Below are 12,512 nucleotides of genomic sequence, written 5' to 3' on the forward strand. Positions count from 1 at the left end.
GTGTCTCACAGCTACTATACTGCATAGTCAACATGATTCGACTGTAAAACAGCAATCAATCCGTGAACTCAGACCAAGGCATAAGAAACGACCCTAATAAACAACCCGAGCATAACAACCTCACTAGCAAGATAGACTCCGAACCTGACCATGACTCTATTCGTAAGGGCCTGAACAAGACTGTGCACGACTCTCAGCCCGACATACATCCACGCGAGAGCCAGTTCAGTGTCCATGCTTTGCTCGCTAGAAGAGAAGAAGTCTTTAGTCGCAAAGGCTCCGCTCTGCTGTTGTTGCTGCAAGAGGAAGAGAAGAGAGTGCGTGAGTGCCACGACGTAGAATCGCAACGGCGCTTCGTGGAGGTGATTGTAGTTGTCGGCTACGAGTCCGTCAGTCAGGCATCCATAGTAGAAAGCACAAGGACAAGATCGTTCCAAACCGCAGCGCGAGAATGGCCCAGACCAAAAGTCCCACTACATAGTATACACGCATCACATGGAAAGAGAGAAAAGAAACATACCTTTCCACCTGACAACAGCAGGGAGTTTAGCATTCATATCCGCCACTGTGCCCTCGGGCCTGACCTGTACGTTGTAGCGATTAATGGCCGGGATGCGCGTCTGGTACATCCATGCTTCCATGGCGAAGGTCCAGCCTACTAGACCCAGGACTGGGCGGAGTAAGGGCAGGGAGGGAGATGTCGTTGATGCCATATTGCTCTCTTTTCTTCTCCTTAAGTTCTTTCTCGTATCAAGTAAGGCAGCTTTATAAACTTCTTGTCGATGTACTCAATCGCTTTTATTCTTCAAAAAAAGACTGCAAAGTCGTCGTGGTCACTCCAGACCAGAGTCTTCTCTTCCCATGCAAGTACTCACTCGAGTATATCGCGGCAGTAGAGCGTGAGCAGCGACTGGACGAACTCGCTCAAACTACTAGAGAAGGAAAGTACTAGAGGAGGGAGCGAAAAAAAAAATCCAACATAATACTTCAGATATAATTTATGCTTTTTATAAACATGCACAAGACGAGCGAGTGCAGTGTGAAGGTACAGTAGCTCAATACACACAACAATACTCCTACTGCACAAGCACTACAGCTCGAGCAAGTGCAGAGAATACGGCTGCCTACTGCGTTTTCCCCAAAGCCGTATAACCCTGTCCCTGCATGTCAGATACCTCCACTCAGCCTTGAGCAAAGTACAGTAAGGTAAGGTAGGCAAGGCATGGCAAGGCAAAGCAGTCCCGCAACCCCGCTTGCTTGCTCGAGGTACTTGCGAAAGCCCGGCGGGGTGGACACGACACGACATGACAGTAAGGTAACCCATTTTCCACTTCGAAAGAACATTTGCGAACGAGCGAAGTGAAACGCGCGGATATGGAGAGGGAAAGCTTACTGTACTTCTCACGGTAGGTGCAGCAGGTAAGGTGCTGTAGATGAGCAATGTTTCTCCCCAACCCCCTGCTCTTCATTCTCTAGAAAAGCATTTGCGAACGACAGAGTGAAACGCCTAGGTAAGGACCTCTACTATTTACGGCAATGGGGTAGATGCGGCACTGTACTGTACATACGCTTGGAGAGCATGTTTCTGCCCCGCCTTCGCTCTCCAGGAAAGCATTTGCGAGCAACGGAGTAAGAAGAGTACAGCGACCCGGGTCAGCTTTGCTTCTCATAGTAGATAAGGTACCTCAAGGTAGGCGAGCACATTTCCCCCTCTCTTCACCATCTAGAGATGAGATGCGTTTCGGGATGGTCTTGAGAGTGGTAATTACAGTAAATTGAGAGAGATCGACTCTTTGCGGCGGTGGGGTAGGTACAGAACGGCTCTGTACCTCGAGTACAGTACCTTGACAAGCTGCACGCTTGATACATGGAAAAGCAGTGGTGTGGATGAGACTGTTGGGTTTACCTGCCTCGTTCTGAGCAACGATCAAAATCAAAGAGACAAAATCAACGGACATTCTGAAAACATAAAAAGAATTACTAGGATAGAGAGTCCGTGGACACAGAGCCGAAAAGCCAATAAAAGGTCGTGCCCGGGTTCGAACCGGGGACTCGGGAAAGCTTCTTCGTAAGACACCCAAGGATGTCGTGGTCAAAATCCCACGTGCTTACCGCTACACTACACAACCTGAGATTCGAAACGATTCATTGAAGGAAATAGAGACTAGAACCGTATATATCATTTTGCGTATTTCGACTTTCGCATATACGGCTCAAGTCAAAAGGCATGTGTTTGCGCTCGATCTTTGAAGGGTGTTTATTGATGGGCAATGGCTATATACGTATTCTCGCATCTTCGTACCCTTTCGCTCTCACTTACAAAAGCTTGATGCCAAACTTCTCCGTCAACGGGATCCTGTGACTGACCGTCGCTTGCTTCTCTTGTATGGTCCCATAAGTCGCTGTCGAGTTTGAACCGCCTGATACTCCGAGAAGCACAATGGAGGAAATGGTAACATCGCCAGTGTCGTATCCGAACGTACCGCCCATGCTGAACGTGCCGTTGACATATGAAAAGGTGATTTCGCTTATGTTCGGTTGCTCGAGATTGTTGCCTTCGTCGAGGTACAGGCTGCCTGATGCAGTGCCGTTTAGTCCTGGTGCGACAATAAGAACAAAGTCTTTGGCGCGGAGCTCAGTCGTGGTGCTTGCGCTCTCCGCACGAATCGGGACGATGCTTCCGCCCTTGATGTAGAGTGGGACTGCGAAAAATTTAGAGACACTTCACCACACCAAGAAAAGATAGGTCAAACTTACTCGTCGTGTACGGCACATCGTCCAGGGTGAGCCAAGACCCATCTCCACGTATAGCCTCGTACGTGTAGAAATCGTAGAATATATCGTCAGGCAAGTACACGCTGCCAACCGTTGAATTCTCGGTGGTCACAGGCGCGACCAGGATCGAAGGACCATAGAAATACTGATACTGCAACGGAAAGGTATTTGTATCTTCCGGATACTCGAAGAACATGGGGCTGACCAACGGCTCTCCAGTCTGGTTTTGATGGTAGAAAGCTAAAGTCAGATTCGTCAGCAAAAGTCATCAACTATGGGAACAGAGAGAATGACCAGTGTAAAGGTAGTCCAGTAGTTGATATCTTGTGGCAATGGCGTTCTTGGCAGCTTCCGCAACAGTCGGCCATCTGTAGTACTCCTGGGGTGGTGCATCGTTGGAGTCATGGTTGCGGTAGAACGGTGTAAAGGCGCCCAGAGTTGCCCATCGCGCACATAGAAGCTCATTGGTAGTGCCTGCGAATCCACAGACATCCGATCCGACCATGGGGATCTGGAACAGCGCGCCAAACTCCAACATCTCAGCGATCGAAATAAGATAATGCGCCCAGTCCGAAAAGTTGTCGCCGAGCCAATGCCCAACTTGGCGGCCAGCACCAGCAAAGGTGGATCGAGTGATGATCAAAGGACGAACAGTAGGACGACGACTCAGCATGGCGTCTCTACTCGCGGCGGACATCATGGTACCGTACAAATTATGCGTGTCATACTCCGCCAAGCCGTTGTAATGGATAAGATCAGTGAACAATGTCAGATTGGAGATGGAGCCGGCAGAGTTTTGTATCTATCGCTTATCAGTTCTTATAAGAAGAAAATGAATCAAAGTCAGCAAACCTTGTACGGAGGATTTATCAGATCACGTCCAGGTAAACCTAGCTTGTCGCCAGAATTTTGATGTTTGGACAACGTGGAGCGACCCAGCAGAGCATGTCGAAAGTAGGAGGCCAGTGGGTCACGAGAGACGATATCCCTCTTAGATGGTGTCCCCTGTGCGGTAGTGATGACATCGTTGACGATCTGAGTCGTGCCGTTACAAGGGCCTGTCCTGATCGTACGGTTGGTAGCTTCGTAGATGTAGCTGCCGTCAGTCTCGCTTCTGACGTACTCATAAGAGACAACCGTGTCAGGAGGAAGATCGATTGTGGCGCTCCAGATTGGGTAATCGTCTGCAGCAAGTGGCGCAGAGTTATCGGCATTGCCTTGTCCGAGTGTGACTGCGCTTCCAACGACAACGATGTTCTCTCCAAAGTAAGTAGAGGCGTTGACGTTGAAAGAGACTTTGGCCACACACTGAGGCTGCAAATCGTCAGGAAAGCCAGGAATGGCATACGGAGGTCCGAGGCGGACAGCCGGCGGTTGAGGAGGATCCCCAGCCTGCACAGCGAATGCCTCGGGGTCAGCGCAAGGGTACGTGCAGAAGTTAGAGGCCTCGTTCATGTCGATCCTAAGGTCTGTAAGCATATATTCGTTAGGGTGAAACGCAGAACCTCTTACCAGAGTGCATCAATATCAACACCTGTGTCTGCATCGAAGAAAGAGTCAAACTCCCCATCCCAGTAGCCTTGAGTGTTCGGATGGAACCAGTCAGGAAAAGCGGTAACACCTGGCCATACAACGCCTTTGTAGATGGAGCCGTTCGAGACTTTGAGGAATGCATCTTGGTCTGCTCCATTATTGAAGGCCGGATAATCAAGGTAAGCCACCGCAGGGTCTACCATGACCACATAGTGCTGGTTGTGGGCGTGCAGATAGTCGACAAGCTGGCGCATGAGATCGAGCGGGAATCGTAAGGGGTCGAGGGTGAACACGTGGCGAAAATCCATGTAGTCGATGTCGGTCCACATCGTCTCAAGCGGAATGCCTGCCACGCTATAATTGGCGACAACAGCGGCGACTTCGTACACGTCTTGCATTCCATATCGACACTGATGGAACCCAAACCCCCAGTATGGCTGCAGTGCTGGTTTTCCGACGACTTCAGAGTACTGAACGGCGACTTCTTTGGGTGTCGGACCCGAGACAAAGTAGAAATCGAAAACACCGCCGAGAGTATTGTACTCGAGGTATTGACCTGTATCAGCAGTGTTGTTGATCTTGATATCCATGCCGTTGGAGTTTCGTAGGAAGACAGCATGAGTGCCGGATGCTCCTCTATGATCGAAGTATACCGGATGATTGCCATACAAGTTTGTACCCGTTGGGATGGTGTAGGCATCGCGACTCCATAAGCTGTCCCAATCTTTAGAATGCATAAAACCTACAAAACAGGAAGTCTGTACTCACGTTCGGGTATAGTCCGTGGTATTGAGCATAAATGGATCAGTGTGCTCGCCCAAGCCGTACAGATGAGGAGCCTCTGGAAGAGAAGTTCTCAACCGCAGATATTGAGATTCAAAGATTAAAGACGAGCCCGATGTGTTGAACAATAACTCGCCCGATGCTGCTCTACTGACAGCGAACGAGAAGGGAGACTCGATGAGAGAGAAGACAAGGTCACCATCATCTACTTCGCCAGTTGGCGGACTTGGTACAACATCTTCTGGAACCTGGTAGACCTGCTCATCGGCATCATATATCTTGACATGCAAGCGTTTGACTTGAGAAGATCAGCGCTCGATCGAGATCAATAAGGATTGCTAAACATACCAGTCTGATATTCAACGAGGAGTTTCAGATTGGTTACGTCTGTGCCATATGTGTTGCATGCTGCCCCAGCCAGGTTCAGATCTGCACTGATGGTCTTGTTGCCGCTATACTTGACGTTCGTTGCCACATAGCCAGGACATTGGTCAATGGCCAATTCAGTGGCCTGTCGAGGAAAGACAGAAGTGTCTATCACATTCGCAATGCTCACGGTGGAGCCAGCGAGCAACTGGATGGCAGTTCTCCAAGCCATAGTCAGAGACACAGAAGCGACAAATGATGGTCAAAAGGATGCATATCGAACACTAGGGAGATGGGTAGAGTAGGTATTTATGATGTCCTATTCACTGTGCGAGATCAACATACGATCTGCACCACGTTCCTGCACGCATGTTCGGGGAAGACATCATCGCTACTGCCACAAAAGAGGCACCGCCTGCTGAACGATGCGACTTTCCATCCTATGCAGCATAAGGTAATAAGCGCCCTCCGGATCGTACATGTCACCAGAGCGCGCTATATCAAGATGCGAAACTCACGAGAGGAACGTCATTGTAGCGGCTCGGTTGTATAGGCCAATTAAGTTTTAGGGATCCTACTCCTCCCCGACACGGTGAAATGTATCACGGTTGAGACGGGCACTTCATTTCACGACCACACTGACAATTGCAGTGGCTCTTGTGTCACGGGTTAGATGGCAGATATGTAATATGGTGCGGGGACACTGGGATGGAACCCCGCACTGTTCTTAATGCACACCAGGTGACCTCGCGTGGGATCTCCTCATTGGTCGTTATACGATGAAGCGACAAAGCGAAGACACGCAAGGGCGCATATTGCAATAGATGCAGGCCTGGAAACGCGTTCGTTCGTGATGCATGCTTTCCGGAGCGAGGATTCCGCATCGGCGGCAGACGCGAGAGCGAAAGTATCTCGAGGCAGTGAGGGGTAAATCCTATGCGGACGTGTTCGGACGTCGAATCGGAGTCACAGGCGTCCTGTTAACGGAGAAAAGACGATGCGAGTAATGCTTGGGAGATGTCGATCGGCTCATTGACTAATATTAGATCTGCAAGTAGGTACAAGGGTATCCGCGAAGTAAAGACAACATGTCAAGTAAAATCGAATGCAGGCACTCATAAGGGGCGATGGCGGCAGGGAGAGCCCTGCGATGGAGAGAACGCTCTGCTCACTTGCCGCGCACCTTGATGCCGTGGAGGAATCTCACGCTGGACCAGACGCTGTCCGTGACTCTGACTGGTAGTTTTCTGCCCTTCAGACACTGATCAAGCAGCCACAGGCCAACAACGAACTCTTCCTTCTGAAGCCTGCCGTTGTTCTGAGTATCAACCAGGTCCCAGACTTGCTCTAGCACGTCCTCGGGCAATCTAGATCGTGACCAGATGTCTCTGACAACGACGTCCACGACCTGCTCGGACACGGATTCACGCAGCGTCTCGGCCTGTTTGGTGTTGCGATGGCGTTGTAAATAGCGATCTTCGTCGGCGGTGAAAAAGGCGTGAATGCCTTTGTTGGCGGCCCAGACGCCCTCGTAGCGTCTCCTTTCGCGTTCGGTAAGTGCATCTCGCCACCGTTTCCGATCGCCCTCGTGATGCTTGTTGGGGTGTTTCCTGATGAGTTTCTTCTTCTTGTGCTTGGCAAAGGGCACGTCTTCGTCTTCGTCGGACGAGGAGAAGGTGCGCATGGTATGGCGCATGCCCTTCTTGGGAGGGCTCGGAGTGCGGGAGAAGAAAGAGTGGGCATGCGAGTGCGAATGCAGACTGCTGGACTTGTGAGGTAGAGACGGGGTCGGAGGCATGGCATGTGGTGTCTGGACTCTGGAGGAAGCCAAGCTCGACGCCACAATGGCATCAGCCAGGTCGTCTCCGGTGGTCAAGGGAGTGATGCGACGAGGATGCATCTGGTGATAGGCGGCGGCGATGGAGCGATGAGAGTCGGATGAGGCATGCGAAGTGGCGGTATGGCTGCTGTAAGGACGGCGCACGTCGACGGGCGCGGTGGCAGAAGCGTCTCTGCTAGGGGGACGCAGCTGGATGTCCGGGTACAGCGATGATGGCTGGACGTTCTCATCGGGAAGCTTATTCCTGCGAGGCACAGGCGCTGCTGGCTTCGAGGGCTTCGGCTTCGGCTTCACAGGAGAGAGCACCTCTTTTGCCGAAGTGAACGAGTCCATGGAAGCCGAATCATCATCGTTGTCTCGGACTGCCGAATTTAAGCCCGTTTCTTTCAGAAGCCCCTGCGCCACCAGTCGGTCGTGGGCCATCTTCTCGTAGTTGGGCGGAAAGAGGGGCATGGGACCGTCGTCGAGGACTTGTGGTCTGCGCAAGGGTTTAGGCGAGCGCAGAACGACAGAAGACTGGGAAGCGATGACGGGCGGAGGCTTGACCTCGTGTGTGAGAGTCTGCTTTTTCTGCTCATACAGCTTCACGAGAGCATTGGTGGCTGGTATCGGAGTCTCGTCGAGGCGCTCGGTAGATGCTGTGGTGGCGTCGGATCCGCCTCTGCTCCGTATTGGTGCGGTGGATCGTGCTCGTGGATCTGGGGATGGCGATGAGGCGGAAAGGGCAGCGGGGGAGGCTCGGGCAGCTGCCAAAGACGCTGCGATGTTGGAGTGGGTGCGGGGAGGCTGCACCGGTCTGGCTGTGGTGGGCGCCAGGTGAGAGGTTCCATCGTGGACGAGGCCAGGGACAGAGAGGCGAGACTGGGTCGATTGGGTTGACTGAGTCGATCGAGTCGAGCGGATGGACTCGCTGGACCGCCGTCTTCTCGCAGTGCTCGTGCCTCTCAGACCACCGGGTCCGCCATGGTGGGTGGTGTGGGGAGAAGAGGGATGAAGACCACTCGGAGCGTTCCGAGGAGGAAGGTGCAGCTGAGGGTGAGGGTGAGGGTGAGGCTGCTGCTGCTGGGGCTGCGAATGGCGACTCACATATCTCGCCAACTCGTCAGGAGGAAGGCCATTGATGAAAGCCTTGGCCGCACCCGTCAGAGCAGCAGCATTGAAAGACGGCGACACGGAAGATGCTGTGGATGGGCGATTATTGCTGTTGCTGATGCTGATGCTGCCACGCGAGCCTGCACGTATCGGCTGATGCCTGGAGTGGCTCATGGACCATGCATTCAGAGCAGGTCGATGGTCAGCCTGGGACTGTAGAGTTGTTCACCACCATCTATTGCTGCGGCACAGAGAAAGCAGTGATGTGGCGTGGATTATTATGTTTACTGTTAGATATAATGAAAGACAACTTTCATCCCTCCCTTAGCTGATGAGGCAGCAATAAAGCCCCGGATTACGTATGGCTAAGGAGAAGTAGACTGCGCTTATTCGGCACTTTGGAGCGCCTAGAAGCATGTGAAACATTAGGGCACTACTAGATATATTTTTGCATCTTTGCAGTTGCTGCAGCAAGTCCGTCATGCACAGGTGAAATCAACAGAGGTTACCTATGTACTCTGATAAATGTTTACCAGGAAGCTTTCATGTGGAACCTGTTATCGACACTGTAAGGTCAAGGCGCCTGAGTCTGAGGTCTCCGTGCCAAGAGACGGATGTGCAAGTACGGCAGGTACTACTGTACCTACCCCATTCGATCTACGGAGACAGGTACAAGCTGGAGTGCAGGCAACAACCGCCAAGTCAATTACGCTCGATTGGTATACATCTTCCACTCACGCGCATGATTCGCGAGTACAACAAGCAGGCGACACGTCCTCCGTATTTGTGATCGTCCTGATTCCTGTGAGGCAACGAATATGGATGAATGATATATTTGCACCAGAATAATGTGACACCCACAATAGTACACTCTTTTCCCTTCGATTGTGTACCCGCTAATGAACACTCGCCATGGCGCACGACCACTTGATGCCTGATGCCGAGGCGGTCGACGAGCAGAGAACCCAATACAATACCAGTGCATTCGTAGATGAGGACCTCGAGGCAAAATATCCAAACCGTCCACATAACCATTCCAAGACACTGCCGTTCCGAGATCTCTACCTGACCCTCTTCGATCCTCTGAATGAGAACAAACGAAAGCCGACTGGTCCAGTCCAAGCACGCAAAAAGATGGGTCCTCATGGACCAACTACATTGTCCCCCAACGAGAAGCGCAAGCAGATCATCGATAGATTCATATCCAATTGGCGAAACAGAGTCGGAAATGACATCTACCCTGCGTTTCGTCTCATCGTGCCCGAAAAGGATCGTGACCGAGCCATGTATGGTCTCAAGGAAAAGACCATTGCTAAGTTACTCGTTCGCGTTATGGGTATCGATAAAAACGCGGAGGATGCTCAGAATCTACTGAACTGGAAACTCCCTGGCGTGAGGTCTACCAGTGCCATGGCCGGTGACTTCTCTGCCCGCTGCTTCGAAATCGTCAAGAAGCGCTCTACCCGCTCTCAGCCGGGAGACCTGACTATCGGTGAGGTCAACGAGATGCTAGACCGGCTAGCCGCTGCGCAAAAGGAAGAGAATCAGTTCCCAATCTTCAAAGACTTCTACGAAAGCATGAATGCCGAGGAGGTATTGTGGCTGATTCGAATCATTTTGCGCCAGATGAAGGTAGGCGCGTCCGAGAAGACTATCTTCGAGCAATGGCACCCCGACGCCGAAGACTTGTTCAATGTGTCCTCGAGCCTTCGTCAAGTGTGCTGGGAACTCTATGATCCCGAGATCAGGCTTGCAAGTGAGAACACAGAAATCACCCTCATGCAATGCTTCCAACCGCAACTCGCCGCCTTTCAGATGCGATCCATGGAAAAATTGGTTGCACGTATGAATCTCTCCGATGATGATCCTGTCTTTTGGATCGAGGAAAAGCTCGATGGCGAGCGCATGCAACTCCACATGAAGCAGGATAAAAGTGTTCCTGGTGGGTTCAGTTTCAAGTTCTGGTCTCGAAAAGGCAAGGACTACACGTACTTGTACGGGAACAGTTTCGAAGACGAGAACGCCTCGTTGACGAGACAGATTCGATCAGCATTCAATCCCGACGTTCGTAACATCATCCTCGACGGCGAGATGATCACGTGGGATCCCGAAAAGGATGTGCCTGTCGAATTCGGTCACTTAAAGACTGCAGCTTTGAGCGAGCAGCGAGATCCCTTTGCGAATGGCTGGCGACCACTCCTCAAGGTTTTCGACTGTCTCTACATCAACGACAAGGCCATCACGAATTTTACGCTGTGTGATCGTAGGCGGGCGTTGTCTAGTAGCATCAACAACGTTCACCGACGACTCGAGGTACACGAATATATCGAGGGGAAGACGGCGCAGAATATCGAAACACAACTCCAGAAGGTGGTGGCCGAATCAACCGAGGGTTTGGTAGTAAAGAGGCCCGGCTCAGCCTATCGACTGAACGAACGCAACGAAGATTGGATAAAAGTCAAGCCTGAGTACATGGCCGAATTCGGAACCTCACTTGATTGCGTAGTCGTCGGAGGCTACTATGGATCAGGACACCGAGGTGGCAACCTTTCTAGCTTTCTCTGTGGTCTGCGACTAGACCATGACATGATCGTCGCGGAAAAATGCAACCCGATGAAGACATATTCATTCTTCAAGGTTGGAGGAGGATTCTCAGCATCAGACTATGCTGATCTCTGGCACCGGACAGAGGGCAAATGGATGGAGTGGGATCGAAAGCAACCTCCGTCTGATTATGTCGAACTTGGTGGCGGAGACAAGCAGTACGAAAGACCTGATATGTGGATCAAGCCCGAAGATTCAGTCGTGCTCGAGGTCAAAGCAGCCCAAGTCATCACGACAAAGGAGTTTCGGACCAACAAAAGCCTACGATTCCCGCGCTTCGTTCGTCTGAGAAGCGACAAGTCCTGGAAAGAGGCATTGTCTGTGCAGGAATTCGGTCAACTTGCAGCACAGGCGACCAAAGAACGGAAAGAAAAGGAATTTCGAATCGACAACTCGCGGAAGCAGAGAAGAGGGATCAAGTCAAGGAAGAAGCAATTGACCGTAATCGGCACAGATGATGTCGTCGCCATGCCATATGCTGGGCCCCGGCTCAAAGTCTTCGAAGGTCTTACTTTCTATATCATAACGGCAGCCGCGAAACCAATCAGCAATTCGAAGGCGGAACTCGAGCAACTTGTCAAAGCGAACGATGGTAACATCACCCAAACCCACAAGGACCCGAAGACTATCTGTATTGCGGAAGGAAACCAAGTCAGAGTGGCGTCTCTGAAAAAGGAAGGTAGTCGTAACATCATCCATCCGAAGTGGCTTTTAGACTCTGTTCGACAAGCCGAGATAGACCAGGGGCAGATGAATGTGCCTCTGCCATACGAACCTCAGCATGTGCTCTTTACCCGCGCAGAAGATCAGCATAGCTTCGAGTACAACATTGATAGCTACGGCGATAGCTTCGCCAGAGACGTCACCGTTGATGAAATGAGCCTGATACTGACCAAGATGCCCCGCGTCGACGATGAGGACCAGGATACGAACAAGTTGCTTTATGAGCTCATGGGTGACGAGGATCTCATCAATTTGCCTGGCTGGATGTTCTACCGGACGCGGGTCTTTGTGGTCGAAAGGAGCAAAGACGGAAACATGAGCCCTGACCTGGAAATTGCTGCCCGTATACTTGTAGTTTGTGGAGGCTCGCTGGCTGCGTCTCTCACAGATAGTGAAGTCACACACGTCATGGTCGGCGACGACAACGCAGACCTTCATAGTTTGCGAAGTAGACTAGCAAGGTAGGAAGAGTCGACTACCAAAAGAAGGCCCACACACTGATCCATGACAGGTCTTCGATCATCCCTCGCATTGTCACCTCACGATGGGCAACGGAGAGCTTGGCTGCAGGCACTAGGCTTGACGAAGAGAGTAAGTCGTGCCAAAAGCCGTCGAATCTTTCAGACACTAACAGCGTACAGGATTTGCCCCAACAACGTGATACACTTTTGCTACGTCCCGTCAATTTCGACACTTGATCCTGAACTCATGAAATGAGATCACGAGCGACATTTCCTGGATGACGATAAATGCTTTTCGAATGTTTTAGATACCCCCTTAGTCGATGCATGATTTC

General features: G+C 51.4%; 3 protein-coding genes across 3 annotated transcripts; 1 reads left to right on the top strand and 2 right to left on the bottom strand.

The window, feature by feature from the left end:
- Positions 1-68: 68 nt before the first annotated feature.
- Positions 69-713, bottom strand: AAFC00_003388 (uncharacterized protein; the record flags this gene model as incomplete). The annotated part of the gene is made up of 2 exons (XM_069342852.1): positions 69-379; positions 521-713. The coding sequence occupies 2 exons, from the start codon at positions 711-713 to the stop codon at positions 69-71; spliced, it is 504 nt and encodes a 167-aa protein (XP_069200663.1).
- Positions 714-2,316: 1,603 nt separating this feature from the next.
- On the bottom strand, positions 2,317-5,689 carry AAFC00_003389 (uncharacterized protein; the record flags this gene model as incomplete). Its single annotated transcript, XM_069342853.1, has 7 exons — positions 2,317-2,702; positions 2,758-3,015; positions 3,070-3,577; positions 3,628-4,237; positions 4,288-5,022; positions 5,077-5,389; positions 5,440-5,689. 7 exons carry the CDS (start codon positions 5,687-5,689, stop codon positions 2,317-2,319), a joined length of 3,060 nt encoding a protein of 1,019 aa, XP_069200664.1.
- A 3,612-nt stretch (positions 5,690-9,301) lies between these two features.
- AAFC00_003390 (uncharacterized protein) lies at positions 9,302-12,377 on the top strand (the record flags this gene model as incomplete). Its single annotated transcript, XM_069342854.1, has 3 exons — positions 9,302-12,177; positions 12,228-12,307; positions 12,358-12,377. 3 exons carry the CDS (start codon positions 9,302-9,304, stop codon positions 12,375-12,377), a joined length of 2,976 nt encoding a protein of 991 aa, XP_069200665.1.
- Between the last annotated feature and the right edge of the window lie 135 nt (positions 12,378-12,512).

The sequence above is a fragment of the Neodothiora populina genome (genome assembly GCF_041146345.1).
Source record: "Neodothiora populina strain CPC 39397 chromosome Unknown canker_contig_16, whole genome shotgun sequence".
In the NCBI taxonomy this organism is placed as follows: Eukaryota; Fungi; Ascomycota; class Dothideomycetes; order Dothideales; family Dothioraceae; genus Neodothiora; species Neodothiora populina.